The 22,621-nt window shown below is 40.1% G+C and overlaps 1 protein-coding gene across 1 annotated transcript in view; it reads right to left on the reverse strand.

Annotated features, from left to right (window-relative positions):
- The window catches only part of megf11 (multiple EGF-like-domains 11), a 364,661-nt gene extending 347,741 nt beyond the window's left edge, over window positions 1-16,920 (reverse strand). The window contains exon 1 of the mRNA XM_060852838.1: window positions 16,845-16,920. Within this exon, the coding sequence (XP_060708821.1) occupies window positions 16,845-16,905 (61 nt within the window). The 5' untranslated portion in view covers window positions 16,906-16,920. The remainder of the gene's footprint in view (window positions 1-16,844) is intronic.
- Window positions 16,921-22,621: the final 5,701 nt, after the last annotated feature.

The raw sequence follows: 22,621 nt of genomic DNA on the forward strand, positions 1-22,621 counted from the left end.
GAATCCACTCCAATACTTTGCATACCACAGACCTAAGACTGACTGGTCTGTAATTCCCAGGATTATCCCTATTCCTTTTCTTGAACTAAGGAATGACACTAACCACCCTCCAACCTTTCATTCCAGTAGACAGTGAGGATGCAACAATCATAACCAAAGGTGCAGCAATCTCTTCCCTTGTTTCCTGTAGCGACCTAAGGTATACCCTGTTGGGTCCAGAGATTTATCTATCCTTACATTTTTCAAAATTTTCAACATATTCTACTTCCTAACATCAACCTGTTCTAGCATATCAATCTGTTTCACACTGTCCTCAGAAATGTCAGGGTCCATCTCAGTAGTGAATACTGAAGCAAAGTATTCATTAAGGACCTCCCCTACTACCTCCGACTCCAGCCACAAGTTCCCTCCACTATCTCTGATTGGCCCCTACCCTCACTCTGGCCACCCTCTTGTTCCTCACTTAAGTGTAGAACATCTTAGGGTTTTCCTTAATTCTACCCGATAAAGCTTTATCATGCCCCCTCCTAGCTATCCTAAGTCCATTCTTCAGTTCATTTCTGGCTACCTTGTAATGTTCTAAAGCTTTGTCTGATCCTTGCCTCCTCAACCTTAAGTAAGCTTCCTTTTTTCTGACTAGATGGTTCCACATCCCTTGTCGCCCAAGGTTCTTTCAACCTATAAACCTGTCTAGCATTATCAGCAGGTGATAAACAATCTCCACATTTCTGTTGTTCATTTCCCTTAGAACATCTGTTCCCAACTTATGCACCCCAGTTCCTGCCTAATAGCAGTGTAATTCCCCCTCCTTCAATTAAATACTTTCCCATACCATCTGCTCCTATCCCTCTCCATGAGTATAGTAAAGGTCATGGGATTGTGATCACTATAACCGAAATGCTCTCCCACCGAGAGATCTGACACCTGGCATGGTTCGCTGCCAAGAACCAAATCCAATATGGCCTTCCCTCTAGTCGGCCTATCTAAATATTGCGCCAGGTACCCTTCATGGACACACCTGACAAAAGCTGCACCATCCAAACTATTTGAATAAGTAGGTTCCAATCAAAACTCGGGAAGTTAAAGTCACCCGTGACAACAACCCTGTTACTTCTGCACATTTCCAAAATCTGCCTCCCAATCTAATCCTGTGTGTCTCTGTTGCTATTGAAGGGTGTCTGTAGAGAACTCCCAATAAAGTGACTGCTCCTTTCCTGTTTCTGACTTGCACCCATACCGACTCTGTAGATAAACCCTTCTTGACGATCTCCCTTTCTGCAGCTATGATACTATCCCTGATTAGCAATGCCATTCTTCCATCTCTTTCACCTTCTCCCCTATTCCTTTTGAAACATCTAAACCCTGGAACATCCAACAACCATCCCTGCCCTTGTGATTTAAAAGTCTCCGCAATGACCAAAACATCATAGTTCCAAGTACTGATCCATGCTCTGCGTTCATCACCCTTATTCCTGATACATCTTGCATTAAAATAGACACACTTCAATCCATCACACTGACTGAACCTTTTCCTTATCAAGTGCCCATCCTTCCTCACAGACTCTCTGCAAACCGTAGCTGGCTGTTCACTACCTTCTCCATCATCTGATCCATAGCTCAGGTTCCCATACCCTTGGCTACCTAGTTTAAACCCTCCCAAAGAGCTCTAGCAAACCACCCGTCCAGGATACTGGTGCCCCTTCAGTTCAAGTACAACCTGCCCTTCTTGTACAGGTCCCATCTTCCCCAGAAGGTATCCCAATAATCCACATATCTGAAGACCTCCCTCCTACAGCAGCCATGTGTTCAGCTGCACTTGCTCTCTATCCCTGACTTTACTAACATGTGGCATTGGTAACAATCCTGAGATTATTACTCTGATCTCATGTACATCTCTAGCTTCCAACCTAAACCCCTATATTCTCTTTTCAGGCCCTACTCCCTTTCCCTACCTATGTCATTGGTACTGATGTGTACCAAGACTTCTGGTTGCTCTCTCTCCCCCTTAAGCATCCTGCAGTTGCGATCAGAGACATCCCTAACCCTGGCACCCTTATCAATCCTCCTCGTTACTTCCACGGACTTCATTAGCTAGTGTGTTGAGGACTGCATGCCAAAGAAGTCAATCTGTATGCTTTCTAACTGGAAATCATGGATGAACCAAGAAATCTATTGCCAACTGAAGACCAAATGTGGCATATAAATCAGATGAAACAGACCTTTATAGAAAAACCAGATACAACCTCCACAAAACCTCCACAAATATTGTCAAGAGGCAATATCGGACTAAGTTAGAGATCCAAACCAACCACACAGACACATGTCATCTGTGGGAAGGGATACAAGATATAACTGGCTACAACATGAAGCAGAACAGAACAGTGGACAAAAATACATCCCTCTCTGATGCGCTCAATGCTTTTCACACTCTGTTTGAACAGAAGGTCAGGGAAACAGTGTCACCTGCTTCGACAGCCTCTGGCGCACTTGTTCCTCCAGTCACCGCTGAAAACGTTAGACTGGCCTTCTTGAGAGTGAACCCATGGAAAGCAACTAGACCAGGCGGGGTCCATGGCCATGCACTCAGATCCTTTGTGGACAAGCTGGTGGGAGTATTCGCTGACATCTTTAACCTCACATTACTACAACCTGAAGTCCCCACCTGCTTCAAGAAGACTACCATCATTCCATTAGCAAAGAAATCATATACAACATGCCTCAATGATTACTATTTGTTGGCTCTGATCTCCATAACTATGAAATGCTTCAAGAGGTTAGTCACAACTCACATCAACTCTAGCCTCCTATCCTGCTGCGATTCCTTACAAATTCCTTGCAATATGGGTGCAACAGATCCATGACAGATGCCATTTCCTTAGCCCTACACTCATCCCAGGAACGCGTGGATAATAAGGATGCCTATGTCTGGCTTCTACATATTGCCTACAACCCACCTTCAACATATAAACCCCCACCCAACCGTTCTCCAAACTCCAAGACCTAGGTCTCATCTCCACCGTCTGCAACTGGATCCTCGGCTTCCTGACCCACAGACCGCAATCAGTAAATTGAGGCAACAGCAGTTCTCCAATGACAATATTCAACAGCAGCAACCCGCACTGTATACTCAGCCCCCTACTGTATTCCCTGTACTGACGTTTGTGTGTCCATCTACAGGTGTTGAGCATTGTCATTTGAGAACTGCTGTTGCCTAAATTTACTGATTGCGGTCTGTGGGTCAGGAAGCTGAGGATCCAGTTGCAGACAGCAGAGACAAGACCTAGGTCTCAGAGTTTGGCGAGCAGTTTGGTTGGGGTTTATAGTGTTGAAGGTGGTGCTGTAGTCCATAAGTAGAAGCCAGACGTAGGGGTGGCACAGTAGCTCAGTGGTTAGCACTGCTGCCTCACAGGGCCAAGGATCCAGGTTTGGGTGACTGTCTGTGTAGAGTTTGCACGTTCTCCCCATGTCTGTGTGGGTTTCCTCCGGGTGCTCCGGTTTCCTCCCACGGTCCAAAGATGTGCAGGTCAGGTGGATTGGCCATTCTAAATTGCCCATAGCATTAGGTGCTTTAGTCAGAGGGAAATGGGTGTGGGTGGGTTTCTCTTCGGAGGGTCGGTGTGGACTTGTTGGGCCGAAGGGCCTGTTTCCACACTGTGGGGAATTTAATCTAATCATATCAAGGTTCGCTGATGACACCACCTTTGTAGGCTGTATATCAAACAATGACAAGACAGAATACAGGAAGGAGAGTGCTTGGTGATGTGTTGCAAATGTAACAATTCCTCCCTCAAAACTAAAGGGCTGACCATCAACTTCAGGAAGCAAGGAGGAAGGCATACCCCTATCTATATCAATTGAGCTGAGATGGAGATCGTCAAGAGCATCAAGTTCCTTGAAGCGAAGTCACCAACAATCTCTCCTGGACCACCCATGTTGATGAGACAGTTAAGAAGGCACAACAAGCCTCTTCTTCATCAGGTGGCTAAGGAAATTTGGCACGTCCATAAAGACCCTCACCAACTTTTACAGATGGACCGCACAGCATATTCTATCTGGATGCACCATGATTTGGTACAGCAACTGCTCTCCACCGAAACCATAAGAAAGTATAGAAAGTTGTGAACACAGCCAGATCATCTCGCAAGCCAACTTTCCATCCATTGAGTCCATCCACATTTCTTTTTGCTGCAGAAAGGCAGCTAACATTAAAGACTTCTCCCACCCTGGTAATAATTTCTTTCAACCTCTTCTGTCAGGCAGCAGATACAAAAGCTAAAAAACACACAAACCTGCAGGTACAAAAACAGCTAATTCTTCACTGTTATTAGACTACTGACTGGGCCTCTCAAACTTCAAATCTAATATTGATCTTGCTTTTTTTGCACCTTCTTTGCAGCTGTAACTTATAATCCTCGCTGTTCAATCACCCTATGTTCTTGTATGTTATGACTTGCCTGTATTGCACACAAAATTTTCACTGTACTTAGGTTTATGTGACAATAATAAATAAGACCAAAACAGCTGATTCTTTAACCAGCAGTGCTATACATCCACAGGGCCTCCTGTGGTGGTAGATACAATGGTAGTGCCCCTATTTCTAAGCCAGGATTCCTGGTTCAAGTCTCACCTGCTGCAGAGATGTGTTATAACATTTCTGACCAAACTGATTTAAAAAATATCGGCTGCACACCTACCTTTTTGATCCTATTCTGTATGAAAATTCCATATCCAGGGAACACAAAGCTGCTATCGTTACTCCTCTTTAAACCTTTCACTTGTAGCAATTATATCATTCTGTCATGTGTACTACTCTTTTCCTTCTTAAACATCTGTTGATTCATATTATCTACTTTTAAGATTTCTAGTTCGTTTCTATTGAATCCCTACAATGTGGAAACAGGCCTTTCGGCCCAACAAGTCCACACCTATCCTCTGAAGAGTAACCCACCCAGACCCATTTGCCTACTCAATTATCCTATATTTAGCCCTGACTAATGCACCTAACCTACACATCCATGAACACTATGGGCAATTTAGCATGGCCAATTCACCTAACCTGCATACCTTTGGATTGCGGGAAGAAACCCACGGAGACACAGGAAGAATGTGCAAACTCCACACTGTCAGTCACCCGAGGTTGGAATCAAACTTGGGTCCCTGGCACTGTGAGGCAGCAGTGCTAACCACTGAGCCGCTCAGAGCAAACATGCCACCAAACCCCCTAATTTCTCCTCCTTTATAGTCATTTTCTGCCCTTCGTTATATTGTGACTAATTATCTCACCTGTCACTCATTTTTTGTGTAGTTGTTTACTTTTTCCTTAAGTTCAATGCTTTCTCGAACTTATTTAGTTAACCATGGATGTAGATCACAGGAAACTCGATATCAACTGACTCAATTTGTTGCATCCTTAATATGTGTCAATTTTTCAGAGTATCAAGGATCCAGGCAGCCAATGATCTAACCCAATGGAAGCTAAGAATGGAGGATAGATTTACAATCAGTGCTCATTGGAAGGAGCATTTAAGGCATGTCCTCAATAGTGACTCAGTTCCTCACTGTGAGTGCCTTTGACCATATTTCATAGCATGCTACCTGTTATCACTGCTGCACAATACTCGGCCAACATGAGGTTGAAAGGGCCATTCGACAGCTGAGAACCAACAAGGCTGACAACAGGATAGAATGATCAACAAAATACATGGAGAAGCATTCGTGGCATTAATACATGATCTCATCACCTTTATCTGAAAGGAGGAGAGCATGCAAATGGATCTTTGAGATATTACAATTGTGACCATTTAAATAAAGTAGATAGAATGATAAAGGTAATTACAAAGGAATTTCTCTGCTGTTCTTCACAGCAAATGTCACTACAAAACTGGCTCCTGCCTGTGGCTGATTAACTTTTACCTGAATGAAAATGCAGATTCTTTCCATCAAGAGGCACAAGTTCATAGAAAGACAAGTGCAGAGAGCAGCAGCAACATTTTTATGAGACTTCATAATCTCTCCCAGTTATAAGAGTTACTTCATGTTTTGGGTCATCACAATTAGATTAGATTAGATTACTTTACAGTGTGGAAACTGGCCCTTCGGCCCAACAAGTCCACACCGACCCGCCGAAGCGTAACCCACCCATATCCCTACATTTACCCCTTACCTAACACTACTGACAATTTAGCATGGCCAATTGACCTGACCTGCACATCTTTGGATTGTGGGAGGAAACCGGAGCACCCGGAGGAAACCCACGCAGTCACGGGGAGAACGTGCAAACTCCACACAGTCAGTCGCCTGAGTCGGAAAATGAACCCGGGTCTCAGGCGCTGTGAGGCAGCAGTGCTAACGACTATGCCACCGTGCCGCCCACAAATTCTTCATCAATTGCAGAATGACATGAAAGCCATGATGATTACTAATGGATCCATCAATGACCCAGTATTTGTGCTAACTGGGGTCAAGTAAGGCTGTGACATCACACTTCTTCTCCATCTTCCTCTCCACAACACCCCACTCCATACATACATAATGCTGAAGTGGATCCTCCAGACCAAAATCAAGACCAGCGCAACTCATTACATTGAGTTGCAGTGTTCAGATGGCACTTGCCTACATGCATATTCAGAGACCAAGCTCCACACCATCAACCATGCATTCACAGAGATGTATTTGAGAATGAGCCTTAAGTGAAACGTGCCAAAGATGAAAACATCTACCTGCATTGCAAAACTGTCCCCTATCAAAATTGAAAAATTAAGACGTGGGCAGACCAGGCTCAGTGGACATTCTGGAAATGCTCTTCATTAAATGTTACTATGTTATCTGTGAGGCAATGAGTGACTAGGACTTTTTGCAGAGTTCTTGAGTCCATCAAATTTGAATTTCCTGTGGCACGATTTCAGATACCTGCTATATTTTATCATGTCACAATGAAAACAGAAGGCACACTAGTGCAATATTGACCATGAAATTTAGTCCCAATTTTGAAGTCTTTATCATCAAACACTTTACTACTCAGATGCCCAAAGGCTACACTGGCACACTGAAGACAATGTTTCTATTGCTCCACTTGAAACTTTATTTCACAACTTTATCATTCTTTGTGGTGAGTAGAATTTCTTGATATTACTCCTAACATTATTTGGTAGTTTGAACCTGTCTCCCAAAGTTCAACTTCCTCATTTTAATTTAAGTTCTGGGTTAACATTTAATAGAATTAAATCCATTTGATGTAGCTTAGTGAAAAAATTAATATTGTAGCATGAAATACATTAAAGTATCAATGTGATGTTTAATTATGGAGCTGTTAGGTACCATTTTACATTTTTAGTCTATCAACAGTTAACTTCCAGACACATATGAAGAATGTACATGATACTAATTAGAAATAGGTTTTTTCCTTTGAAAGTAGAAAATAAAGAGTCACACCCAGGGGTCACTCACATGCTATCCAGCAACTAATTACACTGCAACATGTGCAAAAGTTCATTACGAATTTTCCATGCACCCTCTTCATTGTGGGTATCACATGTCAGAAAAGACAAAAGAAAGATTAAGGGAAGAAATTAAATTTCTACAATGGGAAGAGGGGTGCCATTCTTTATACAACTCTATACAGCTGAGTGTATGGGGCATTTATTTTGCCCTTCGATTATAGTTATTGGGGTTGTAAGAGTTATTTTCTGTACGTAATCTTTAGGAAAGTATACCACGTTTTTGTTAGGTGCAGCACCCTTAATTAATGGTTGTGCTGAATAGAATGCTTTGAAACCTTTGAAACAGCTGTGGTATCTAGAAGCAATTCATTATTGAGAGTAGCTGTGCCAAATGCACATCATAGGGAATGAAATGACAACAAAGAGACCTCTGTAATTTGTCTTAAGGCACTCTGTTGAATCAGCGCTTGCTTTTACTTCTTCTTTGCTTCTGTCCACAAAGACGACCAGTAAATATATAACAGCTGTGACTGATAAATCTTGCAGTGAGTGATCTTTAGTTTTTCTGTTTCAATTGGGGTCAAATGTATTATGGGTATTTATAGAGCAGAAACATAATTTTTTTAAAAATCAGTATTTCCGGATTCTGACTCCTTTCATCCTCCAACTGACTGCACATTCATTCTTGATTTAAGAATTCAAAATATTTGAAATCAGAAAATTCTGGCATTTACAAATGAGCCACACAGGGATGTACACATTCATACCATAGATTATGTATATTTCTCATCATACCATGTTCCAATGGAAGTCAATCAATGTAAATAAAAATTGTGTAGCTTCTATGATGGATAATGGTTCACAACCTTGAAATTGTAAACTAAAAATCTACTCCACTATTTATTCTCTCTATTTTTATTCAGCATATTCATTTTTAAAACATAATCCAACTAGAAATAATGCACAAAATCTGGCAAAGCTTCATTTTTGGATTCAGTCTTCACATTTAGTGTTACCAGCAATTGCATCCAAGTTTGGAAGCCAATTTTTACTTCTGTATTGGTGGGATTTTTGTACATCTTATTGCATTCAAATTTTCAATTTAACATATAACATATGATTAATTCTTCACACAACTGCTATAAAACACTAAATGGAGTGTTTAAAATAATCTTAATTCCACTACTGGCATGCATAAAGTCAACAGTACAAAACTGTGTTATCATGACATTAATGGATTACACTTAACTCTGATAAATTGAAAGAAATGGTGCAATAAGGTGTGTCTTTTGAGCATCAAATTTAAAGAGCATTATTGAGTCAGTTATAGTAAGGGAGGGTCAAGTTTCAGCAGAGATATTAGTGGATCTGAAGTTGACAAGAGTCTGCTCACAGGTGAAAAATGGCTAACACACGGGACTTGTAAAGCAGAAATAAGAAAAGTCCTAAATTCACCCCTAGATCTTATTGAGTTCGCCAAATTTATTCCAATCATTTGGATACTTTGAATTTCAGATAAGTTCAAGAAAAAGGTACGGCAAACGAGAAGATCTGATGGTCTTGGTCAATAGCCTGCAACATTAACTGAGAAAAAGTAGATGTTTTTCTATTTCCCCCGGTTCTATATTGGAACAGATCTGTTACCCACTAGTTCTTCTTAGGAATATCTGCTTAAGCTGTAGCAGTTAAACAACAGCAAAAAACTATATTAAATAATTTTAAAAGACAGGTCTTAAAACAGACATAGGTTGTACCTTTTCATTACTGAAACAACATTTTCTAAAATTAGACCTGAATAATTTAACAGTAGCCCAAAAATGCTTACAAACAAATCAGATGCAGGCTCTCTCTTTCTCTCCCCTCATTTGTCTGCTAAATCCATAATTGCTAAACCTGTCTCACTCTGAAATAGTCAGTTTGCTAAAGTCAGATGTCATAGGTTAGTGAAGACAAAAAGAATGCAGGGTTCTGATTTCAATTTTGACATAAGGCCAATTTTATTTCTGTTGGATGCCAGGCTTTGCTAATTAATCATCATTGTACCATTTCACATTTACCAACAGGCAAAATGTCGTTGAGTTAATGCCCCTTGACATCAAAGGCAATTTATGTCAACAGTGGTAACGCTATCCCATGCAGCAGCTCTGCTGCAAGTTAACAGTTATTTTATTCCAGTTTATTGGGAAATCTCATATTGTATTCAGATGCAAAAATGAAAGAAAAGGATGGGCTTGCAAGCTTGAAAGGCTTGCAAGTTTTAGTCAAAGAGCTTGTATTTAAGATAACATGAATTGCAGAAATGCAGGATGTCAATTTTTCAGCATTTGGGAGTGGGCCACAGGATATAATCCCTAGACTTGAAAATTCATGCTCGTTCCAATTTTACCTTATCTACAGGAATATATTGTTTCAAATTTTAAACTAACCTTACCAGTACTCCCACATGATTAAAAAAAAGAAAATTTATCTCATATCACCACTGCTTCTGAGATCTTTTTTGCAACATTGAAATTGCGTAACTTGTTTCAGCGATATTGAGTAAACTGCAATTCATCACAACTTTAAAGCAAGATTCTAGAAATTCACTGCAAGTAAGTTGACTGTTTCCTGTTTTGGTGAAGGTTGTCAACTAACACATTAAACATTTTTTCTAATGTAAATGTTGAATGAACCTGTTATTCGCTTGCAGTACTTTCTCTTTCATTTTTGAAGCATTCACATGATTATCTTCTGCAATTACACAGTTGTATTATCAATGGTTTGGTTTTATTTATTTTCATTTAACACAGATATTTAGTGTCGGCTTTTGTACTGCCATTGCATAGGACCAACAATTATCCAATGTAAGTTAGTACTGACGCAGCTGGGGTATTGCAGATGCTTAGCACTTAATGCATCATTCCCCCAGTGGGTGTATGTCACCATCAAAAACACTCAATCATACAGCACAGAAATAGACCCTTTGGTCCAACTCACCCATGCTGACCAGGTTTCCTAAACTAAACTAGTGCTTTTTGCATGCATTTGGCCAATAGCCCTCTAAACTTTTCAAATCCATGTATCTGTCTAAATGACTCAGTAACATCCTTAGAAAGCTTTTTTGCAACTTCTTCAATTTAATTATTCTTCCTCTATATGCAGTACTCCAAGTTTTGTGAAGGTTTGTCGCTCAGGTTGAGGTTTGCTTGCTGAGCTGTAGGGTGGATATCCAGGCGTTTCATTACCTGGCTAGGTAACATCATCAGTGGCGACATCGACCTGGCAAAGGAAACACTTACCACACTTTTAGAAGAGACCACACACAGCCCAAACACCATCAATCACATTACCAACGAAAACATTATGAAGCTGGTGGGCCTGTGCCTCACCACCCACTTCACCTTCAACAACATAATCTACAAACAAATCAACGGCACACCCATGAGATCTCCACTATCATAGCAGAAGCGGTAATGCAAAGACTAGAACAAACAGCCCTACCAACCATCAAACCAAAAATCTGGGTCCGCTACGTAGATGACACCTTTGTCATCACAAAACGAAACAAGATAGAAGAGACATTTTAACATCATCAACAACACCCTCATAGGCATAAAATTCACTAAGGAGGAAGAAACCGACAACAAACTTGCAGTCCTGGACGTCACAGTCAAAAGAAAGGACAACGGAGCACGACAAACCTGCGGATACAGAAAACCGACAAACACTGACCAAATACTTAACTACACCAGCAACCATCCACACACACAAACAAAACTGTATTAGAACACTATTCCAATGAGCCACCACACACTGCAGCACAGACGAACTTCGGAAAACAAAGAAGAACCACCTATACGACGTATTCAAGAAGAACGGATATTCAAAAAATACAGTGCGCAGATTTCTCAGGAACAAACCACGACAAGCAGACCTAACACAGCCAGAAACCCTAACCACCTTACCATATAAAGAAATCTCAGAAATGACAGCCAGACTACTAAGACCCCTCGGAATCCTAGTAGCACACAAACCCACCAACACACTCAAACAAAAGCTAACAAACTTAAAATACCCAGTACAACCCATGGACAAAACCAACATCATCTACAAAATTTCATGCAAGGACTGCCACAAACACTACGTAGGATAAACAGGAACAAAGTTAGCCACCAGGATACATGAACACCAGCTAGCCACAAAAAGACACGACCCTCTCTCCCTCGTAGGCCTAGATACGGATGAAAAAAAACACCATTTCGACTGGGACAACACATCTATCCTGGGACAGGCTAAACAAAGATATGTCAGAGAATTCCTAGAGGCCTGGCACTCCAACCACAACACCATAAACAAACACATAATCTAGATACCATCTATCAACCCCTCAGAAAATGAACAGGAAATGACATCACCACAAACCCCAGGAACCCCATCCAGGACAAACATGTAAACACTAACAAGTGTGGGAGACAATAGGGTATGGGAGAATACCAGGTAATGAAACGCCTGGATATCAAACCTACAGCTCAGTGAGCAAACCTACACCCTAGGTACTCCAAATGTATCCTTAGCAAAATCTTATACAACTGTAACATGATGTCCCAACACATGTACTCAATGCTTTGACTGATGAAGGCAAGCATGCCAAATGACATTTTCACCACCCTGTCTACCTGTGACATCAACAATCCTCTACCACCACCCTCTATCTCCTACTGTCAAGCCAATTTTATATTAAATTAGCTAGATCTCCCAGAATCCCATGTGATCTAACCTTATTAGGGTGGACATGTTGCTATACAGGGCGAAAGAGTGTACTGCAGCTGCTGGAGATTAGAGTTAAGGTTAGAGTAGTGCTGGAAAAGCACAGCAGGTCAGGCGGCCTCCAAGGAGCAGAAAAATCAATGTTTTGGGCAAAAGCTCTTTATCAGGAATGAGGCTGGGAGCCTTGGGGGTGGAGAGATAAATCTCCTGCTCCTCGGATGCTGCCATGTTGCTATATAGCACCATGTAACATCAATCTCACACCTACAGCAATTTCCCAGCAACCCACAAGGCAAACAAACTGCTTGTGCTTTACCCAAATGGTCATGTGTCAAAGTCCTCAGGAAGTAGTTCTCAGGCAAGGGAGGCTGCTGTCAGTTAGTGAAGTCTGGTACAGTAAATCAAAGGTATTGCCCAATCTCAATCCAGGGTCTTGGACATGGTCACTCAGTCGCTTGGGCAGTCACAGTCACGGGGTCTGTTTCGCTACAGTCTGAGATATGGGCTGCAATCAGTGCTGCAGGTCCAGTGCACACAGCCAGGACATTCATAGTAAGTTAGTCAGGGAGCTGGACACGGGACAGTCGGATGTTTGATCAGTTATCAGTTGGTTGTCGGTAATCAGTCTGTCAAGGTCGGTCAGGATGGTAGATTATGGTCAGTCATGGGTGTCGGTAAGATGAAAGTACTATAAGGAAGCACTGCGTGATAGGCATTGGTGAACTTAGTGCTAGGAATTGGGGGCAGTAACCTGGGTTGCAGAAGAGATAAGGATGGTAAAGGGGAATGTTGAACTAACAAGTGTGGGAGACAATAGGGTATGGGAGAATGCAAGATAATATGGGATGGGTAGTATGGGCCAAGTATTTGTGGAAGACCAGTAGTGATGAACTGGTCAGAGAGTGCAACAAAGAAAAGGACAATGAGGTTTGAAGGGAGGGTTCTTTAATTACCAGGCTGAGCCTGTGTCTCATTTTGCCAAATGTGACCTGTATTTCCTGCCATATGTAATCAATTTCTAAACGTGAAATATAAATGGCAGTATAAAGGCATAGCTAGCTAAAGTGAACACAGAAACCATGTTAAAAAATAGGACAGTAGAGTCGCAGTGGCAGACTTTTAATATTTAGTAACTCTCTAAGGCTTTTTCCTATGAGAGAAAAAAAGATTTTGAGAAGAGTGCATCATCTGTGGCTTAATAAGTTAGTTATACAGGGAAACAAATTGACAGGAACACTGCACAATTTTGTGAAGGCTCGTGGTAGGTCAGACGATTGCAGGAAAATTTACGACTAGTAAAGAACATGTCTTGTAAAAATGAAGAATTTAGAGTACAAGAGAAATCTATTGAGTAATATAAAACAAATGGAAAGAGTTTCTACAAGTTTTTAAAATAGGAAAGGAATAACCAATGGTAGTAGTCATTCCTTACAGAGAGAGTCTGGTGAATTCATAATGGAAAGGCAGGGAATGATAGATATTTTGAACAGGTAATTTGTATGCGTCTTCACTGTAGAAGACTTACACACCTTCCCAAAGACTTCTGAAAATGAAAAAGGTTAAAAAGGAGGGAGGACTTTAATACAATCACCATAACAAGGGAAAAAGTGTTGTGAAAACTATTAGACAAAGTTTGACAAGTATCCAGTAAAAAGGCATATACTGTAGAGTGTAAAAGTAAGGGGCTGAAGAATTTGGAGATGGTAAGGAGTGCAGATGCTGGAAGTCAGAGTCGATAAAATGTGAAGCTGGAAGAACACAGCAGGTCAGAAAGCATCGAGGGAGCAGGAAAGTTGATGTTTTGGATCAGGACTCTTCATCAGGCTGAAGAATTTGTTGAGGTGTTGGTTATAAATTTCCAAACTTCTTGAGACTTTGGAGCATTTTAGTGGATTGAAAAGTAGGTAATGAAAACTATCAAAGAAAATGACAAGCAGAAAGCAAGAAACTATAGACTAGTTAGCCTATCATAGGGAAATTGCTAGAATCCATTCTGAAGCAGATTTCAGCTGGATATCTAGAAATCATATTCAGATCACACAAAGAAAATATTGCTTTCAACTGTAAAATGAATTCATATCAACACAGGAAGAGATTAAGAAAAAAGTTGTACAGTCATAGGGTCTGCACTGACCAGCCATCCCAATCTGACCTAGTCCCATTTGCTAGCATTTGGCCCATATTTCAAACCCCTCCTATTCACATACCCATCAAGATGCGGTTTAAATGTTATAACTGTACCGACCTCCACCAGTTCTTCTGGCAGCTTGTTCCATACATGCACCACTCTTTGCGTGAAAATGTTACCCCTCAGGTCTCTTAAATCTACACCCTCTCACCTTAAACCCATGCCCTCTAGTTTTGGACTTACCCACCTCGGAAAAAAGACCTTGGCTATTCATCTTATCCATATCCTTCATGATTTTATAAACCTTGATAATATCACCTCTCAGCCTCCAAAGCTCCAGGGAAAAAAGTTCCAGCTTGTTCAGCTGCTCCCTGTAGCTCAAACCTTCCAGACCCTGCAACATCATTGTAAATTCTTTCTGCACCCTTTCAAGTTTAACAACATCCTATAGAAGGAAGACCCAGAATTGTACACAGTATACCAGAAGGGATCTCCGAAATGTCCTGTACAGCTGCAACATGACATGCCCAATCCTATATTCAATATACTGATCAATAAAGACAAGCATGCCAAACGCCTTCTTCACAACCCTATCTACCTGTGACTCCACTTTCAAGGACCTATGCACCTGCACCCTAGGTCTCTTTGTTCGGCAACCACTCCTCAGGACGCTACCATTAGGCCGTACAAAAATGCAACACCTCACATTTATCCAAATTAAACTCCATCTACCTCTCTTCGACCCACTCACTCATCTGGTCAAGGTCCCATTGTATTCTGAGATAACTTTCTTCACTATTCATTATACCACCAATTTTGGTGTCATCAGCAAACTTTCAACCATATCTCCTATGTTCACATCCAAATCATTTATATAAATGATCAAAATCAATGGACCCAGCACTGAACCTTGTGGTACACTGTTGGTCACAGACCACAGGCTGTAAAACAGCATCCCAGCACCACCCTATGTCGCCTACCTTCAAGACAATTACATATCTAACTGGCTAGCTCCCCATGGATTCTAACCAGTCTACCATACAGAACCTTGTCGAATGCTTTACTTAAGTCCACATAGTCAACATCTATGGCTCTACCTTCATCAATTTTCTTTGTCACCTCTTCAAAAAACTCTATCAAGTTAATGAGACTTCCCATGCAAAAAAAACATGTTGACTATCTGTAACCAGTCCTTGCTTTTCCAAATGCTTGTAAATACTGTCCCTCCGGATCCCCTCCAACAACTGCTGACATAAAGCTGACCGGTCTATAATCCCCTGGCATTTCCTTATTCTTCACTCACCTGGGATACCCTACCACCTTTCGACCATCTGCATTTGCCACAACAGCTGTGTGTCATCAACTTTCAGCTTAACTAATCCTCTCTTTCTATTATTCCATGATTCGACAGCTTACAGTAGCATAGAAATGGTCAGGGATGGAGGGCTTCCTGACATTTGACTTATTAGCTTCTACAAGGAGAGAATCCTGGCCCTCCAGAAGGAATTGCTGAGTCATCAATGTCCTGCCAACCGGGTAAATACCATTCTTCATCCCACTGCAAATTTCACAGTAACCAGATGTCAGTCTTATTAATTGCAAACCACTTCTAAACATTTGCTTTGACATTTTCTCCATTTTGCCTTACAATTATTGCCAGCATACCCACAACCACCATTGAGAAATAGCCGGTTCCCCCAGATGCCACCTTTTCAACCTCTAAGGATGAGAGCACAGAAGCATCAGAAAGGCCTCCTCCACTTTCCATCAGCTGAAATATTGACACCTCAGTGGGAATGTTAGCACTAGAAGGTGTAGGAGCAGAATTTGCTGAACACCTCATTGGGACTGTTCCACAATGGAGAAACAGTCTAGGCTGCTGACACTTGGAAGTCTGCTGGAGATCATGTACCTGCCCATCCCCAGGAAGGGGAAGACCCTGTGGTCAGCATTCAGGAACCTCATTAGAATGTACAGGGAGAAACAAGAGCAACAGATAACTATATGGGATTCAGTAACCCTTACTGCCCATAAGCTGCAGTAGTGAGTCAAGCCATCATCTGCATGCCTCCATGGACAGGTTAGCAGTGATCATGGCGACTCAAGTCCACCCACACACTACTGCACTCCATCACACACACTTGCACTCTACCACTTCGTCATTGATCCAGTTGGAGGAAGACATACATAGAAGCTGCTCATCTCTCAGGGAATTCATTTTTTTAATCATGAAGTAAACTGACAGGTTAATACATTCCTAAAGCTATATTTACCTGAACCCTGACATTAAATGCTATGCCCTAAATGTTTGTTTCCCTTCATTTAACACAGAGCATCATAAGGCTGCAGGGAAGCAAGTATTTATAAAATTATGTCAATTTTTGAATATTTTCATGTGGTTAGAATCTTGGGCAACAATTATTTTATCTAAATGTATTTAGGTGACACCTACAGGACTTCTGCAGTTTAGTCACAAATTGTTGGAGATGTTATAAATAGTCTAGCAGACTTAACTGAAGAACAACACTTACGGATACAGTAATCATCACTTTCGTAGTATCCAGGGCAGCACTGTGACCTTCTTCTATACATTGTTCTTAGACCTCGACGATAAGCTGTTTTGTAACTGATTCTATAATAAAACAATCATTTGTGAAATTGCTGGTGTCTTCCCTTTGTGTAATTGAAAATTAAAAGAGTTTTATCCAACAAACATTTTAGAAAATTCATAATCCAGCAAATGCCATTTTAAAATTCTAATGATAATGAAAGTAAATGGGAAATATGCAAAACTATTGTGGTGAAATCTGCAGAAATGGCAATATCAACAGAACAGCTTTGTCACATATGGAAGTTTAAAAGAATTCAGTTAATTTATTATTGAAACAAAATAGTCTGGAACTACCAAATCTGCAGACTGAAGTTACTGCTACAATTAGTCAACAACTTTATACAAACAGAGACTGCAGGCTAGATACGTGACTATCTTTAAATTTCCAACAATTCCAGATGATTTCTTTGCTTACAACAAGACAGTAAACAATTAATGGAAATAGAACTGAACTTGAGTTGGTCTAGAAACTACAACGAAAGCACTTTCACTGGCAACACATTCTAATCCCTGGCATTAACGTATACTGAGATTTTCCAGAGGGTTACTGTAAAACAAATGAATAACCAGACAATAATATTGTGTTTATTCTTGGTTAGAAGAATGGATAGCTTGCAAAAAAAACCTATTATTTAAGGAATAATTTTATCAAGAGCTATAGGTAACATAGTTAAAAATCACACAACACCAGGTTATAGTCCAACAGGTTTAATTGGAAGCACTAGCAATTAAATCTGTTGGACTACAACCTGGTGTTGTGTGATTTTTAACTTTGTACATCCCAATCCAACACCGGCATCTCCAAATTATAGCTAACATAGCAGCAATGTTCTTTTGATTAATAAGTTATTTGAACTATATGATAAAGTTATCACATTGGCCTTTTTGCAATTACTATTTTTTACTCAGTGGTGAGTTTTATAGTTTTTCTCTTTTTTGTTTTGCCACAACATCAAGAGTAACAGTGAACAGCCAAATAACACAATCTAACTGAAAGAATCTGTGCTGATTTATAAAACTAACCTGTGCCTGGTACATTTAAACCAATTAAGAATATCAGTACATCTTGCGTAGTAGACTTGGTCGAAGGAATGGGCATAAGATTCCTGAACAGTGACTGCATAACTGAGAAAACAAAACATAAACAAGTTTTAATTGTTCTGTTCATGAGAACTAAAATGATGGAGAAAATCCAAAAATATTATTAACCACAAGGTTAGATATTGATTGACTCAAAAATTAGAAGCAATGCAGCCTTGCTTACAACATCAATTTCTGTCAAAGAACATGCATTTCTATAGCATAGTGATTACTGCTGGTAAATAAGTCTTGAAGTGTATGACATAATTGGTTTCTAGTTTGTTTCAAAGATTGTTGGAATTAATCCATGTCAGAAATTTGTATATAAACAAATAATTTTATATAAACAAATTTAGCATATTAGTTTTTATCAGAACTCAATGTGCAACAAAATGTTTCTAACATGAAATTAGTACTCTATTTCATCAATCCAAGTTCCTGGTGTAACTCTTGTAAATTCATATCATAACTTTTGTTTTCCAGTATTCACTGGCTTGCTCTTAGGTTACTCGTTCATTCCAACTTCTCTTGCCTGGCCATATTAAGACTCTATATAGTGATTCTCAGAAGCTGCAACAACTCCAATTGTGGGACAATCACCATCACAAAGTACCATATTGTGATATTATGAATAGAAGAAAAATAACCTGCTCTTTGAGTTTAAATAAACTTAGCATCCAACATGTCAGACTTTGTTTGTGGCTGTTCATGACTTGCCAAATTTACAAATATGAGAGAACTTCTCTCTCACATCTGGGCAAATCTGGAAATTGCTGAAACACTCCACATAATTTTTAACCCATCAAATTCAATCTTACCAAAAAGTTCTTACCAAAATGTGGATATAATCCAGCTGCAAATGAACACTGAAGACCAAAGAGTCAAATTTCCTGTCACGGATACTCAATCTACAGGTTGTTGATACGTAATCGGAACAAATACCTCGGATATCAGCTTTCCACCCAAATTTGTTTCTCTATAGGATTTGTGCAGTGTCTTTAAATTGATGCAGGAATATGGCATGTGGTGTGTCTTTTAGCCCTCTTACATCACTTTCCCCTTCCTACAACTACAGTGGAAGGATATCCAAAATGGACTTTGCATCTGTCAATCTCTTGAATAAAACAGTTATATGGGGGACATTTTCGATTCTGTTTACACCCCATTTCCCAGTGCAAAGAGTTTATGTGCTGAATTGACCAGCCAAATTTCATTGCATCCAGGCCTAAGCAGGCACTTCACTTCTGAACAATAAAGACCTGCTATAGCCCAGAATGTGCTACCCGAAAAAGTGTTGGAACTAGATATCATAGGAACTACAGTACAAAAAAAATGGTCATGTACTTAAAGTGAATTAATTTACAAGGTTTATAGTGAAATAAGGGCACAAGATATAGGAGAAGTATTAGGCCATTTAGCCCATCAAGTCTGCTTCACCATTCGATCATGACTGATGTTTCACATTCCCATTATCCTATCTTCTCCCCTTAACTTGATCCCCTTACTAATCAAGAACTATCTATTTCTGTGTTAAAGACACTTAATGACTTGGCTTCCTCTTCATCTCAGTTCTAAAGGGGTTCAGAGGCTGTGCCCTGGGGTCCTAGTCTCTGCTACTAGTGGAAACATTTCTCCAAGTCTACCTTATCCAGGCCTCTCAGTATGCTAAAGTTTCGATGAAATTTCCACTCATCCTTCTAAACTCTATCGACAGAATCAGAAATAAATCTTCATCCACTTCTCATATGACAAAAGCTTTATTCCTGGGATTATACTTGTGAACCTTATCTGTCCCTGCCCCCCAACCCCCACACCCCCACCACGCCCCCACCCTCCAAGGATAGTACATCCTTCCTTAGATATAGGGCCCAAAACTGCTCACAATTTTCCAAACACTGTCTGCCCAGAATTTTACATCGTTTCAGCAGTACATCCTTGAACTTGTATTCTAGCCCTCTCAAAATGAATACCAACATTACACTTGCCTTCTTAAGTGCTAAGTGAGCCTGCATGTTGACCATACAAGAGTCCTGAACTAGTTCTCCTACGTCTCTTTGTGCTGCAGATTTCTGAAGCCTTCCCTTATTTAGGCAATAGTATATGTCTCTGTTCCGCTGACCAAAGTGCAAAACCTCACACTCTCCCACACTGTATTCCAGCAGCAACTTCTTTATCCACTCTCCTAGCTATCAAAATCCTTCTGCAGGCTACCTACTTCCTCAACACTACATGTCCTTCCACCTATCTTTGTGTAATCCAAAAACCTAAGAAAAGTGTCCTTAGTCCTCCACCCAGATCTTTAATGTATAGTGTGAAGTTGTGGTACCTGTGGGGCTCCATTAGTCACTGGCTGCCATCCTGAAAAAGACACCTTTATTCCCATTTTCTGTCTTCAACTAGTCAGCCAATCCTCTAAACTTGCCGTAAACACCCTGGCTTCTCTCGTTTAGCAGCCTCCTGTGTGTCACCTTGTCAATTCCAAATAGATAATGGCTCTCCTTTGGTTAATTTGTTTGTTACCTCCTCAAAGAATTCTAACAAATTTATCAGGCATGATCTCCCTTTGACAAAGCTGAGCTGACTCACCCTACTTTACAACTCACTTCCAAGTACTCCGCAATCTCATCCTTAATAACGGTCTAAGATCTTACCAATGAATGAGGTCAGGCTAACTGGCCTATAACGTCCTATCCTCTGCCTCACTCTCTTTTAAACAGGAGTGTTACATTACAGTATGACAAGAAAACTAGGGTCAGGTCTAAATTAGACAATTCTCTCAAGGAGTCAGTTGAGACAACAGGCCAAATGGCCCTCTATTTCATGGTTTTATGGGTTTGCTCAGAAAATGGTCAGGCAATGCCAGGATAGCAAAAATCTGACCCTTGATATGAAGCATCTATTCATTCATCAGGAATACTAACATTTAAATCCATAAATTGCTTTGTGAGAAAAATGCTTAGTCTTTGAATGTTTGGTTGAGAAGAAGAATTATGGATGCAAACCTGCATTTACCATATGTGACACAGCATATTTCAACCACAGTGTATTGCATTCACTATTTTTACAAAGTCATTTGATTCCTGAGGATAAAATCCCTAATTTAATATAGTGAATATACTATTGTGATTACAAATTAATGGCTGAATCAGATATTTCTTTGAAGAAATTACACACATTGTCCTGTTTAATAATCAACATATAATCCTAAAGGGCAATAAAGGTCATTTGCTCAAGCTCCTATCGCAGTGTGATTTATTAATGTCTACATAACAAAGTCATCATGTGATGTACAGCAAATCAATAATAGAGTTTAATCTGGCTTTTCTCTTGATTACAATGTTGTGCTCATACCTATTCATTCAATCAATAGTGTGTGTGTATGCCTTTGGTTTGCTAATGCTCCTTTAATAAAAATTGTAGGAGGTCTTAGTTTCTTGATTAACCTGAAGAATCACTGCTCTTATGGATTTCTTTTTTTGTTTTATATTTTATTTTAATTTAAAACTTTCAAATAGAGAGGAAAATGAACTTAAACTTTTCTCTTGGAAAAATAATTTTGTAACAATATGCATCTTGTAGATTAAATTAGATTAGATTCCCTACACTGTAGAAACAGGCTCTTCAGCCCAACTAGTCCACACCGACCCTCCGAACAGTAACCCACCCAGACCCATTTCCCTCTGACTAATGCACTTAACACTATGGGCAATTTAGCATGGCCAATTCACCTAACCTGCACATCTTTGGATTGAGAGAGGAAACCAGAGCACCCTGAGGAAACCCACGCAGACACGGGAAGAATGTGCAACCTTCACACAGTTATCGCCCGAGGCTATAATTGAACCTGGGACCCTGGTGCTGTGAGGCAGCAGTGCTAAACACTGAGCCACCATGTCACCCCTAATACCTTGCATATTATTAACTGAGTAGAGCTTAAAGTGCTCTTTTTCCACTTTATTTACAAGTACTGTTTATAGTCACAAAGTCAGAATACAGTTTTAATTTGATTAAGATTTCAAGTTTATCTCAGACTGAAAAGATTTCAGGATGTCCTAACAATAATGTAATCACATTAGTAATAAAAAAAACTTGATTAGGTTCAGGTTTACTTTGCTTCGAACCTAACATAATCACTTCCAGTAGAAGGAACAACAAATGCACAATCTAACATTTATACCAATTAGAGGCAACAAAAAAGATTATTTCCCTTGTTCACAGCTTCCTCTCACCCAACAATATAGAATAAAACATAAGTGAAACATCTCACTGTTGAATTGCTATGTTTTTAATTTTTTTAAATGTTCACATATAACAGCAACATAATACAAGTCTTACAATTCTTATAGAATCATGGAGTCATACAGCACAGAAACAGATCCTTTGGTTCAACTAGTCCATGCTGAACATAATCCCAAACTGATCTAATCCTACCTGCTTGCTCCTGATCCATATCCCTTCAAACCTTTCCTGTTCTTGGATCTATCCAAACATCTTTGTAATTATAATTGTACCCACATCCACCACTTCCTCAGGAAGTTCACTCCACACAAGAACCACCCTCTGTGTAAAACATTTGCTGCTCATGTCTTTTTAAAATCTTTCTCCCCTCAACTTGAA

The sequence above is a fragment of the Hemiscyllium ocellatum genome, chromosome 39 (genome assembly GCF_020745735.1).
Source record: "Hemiscyllium ocellatum isolate sHemOce1 chromosome 39, sHemOce1.pat.X.cur, whole genome shotgun sequence".
In the NCBI taxonomy this organism is placed as follows: Eukaryota; Metazoa; Chordata; class Chondrichthyes; order Orectolobiformes; family Hemiscylliidae; genus Hemiscyllium; species Hemiscyllium ocellatum.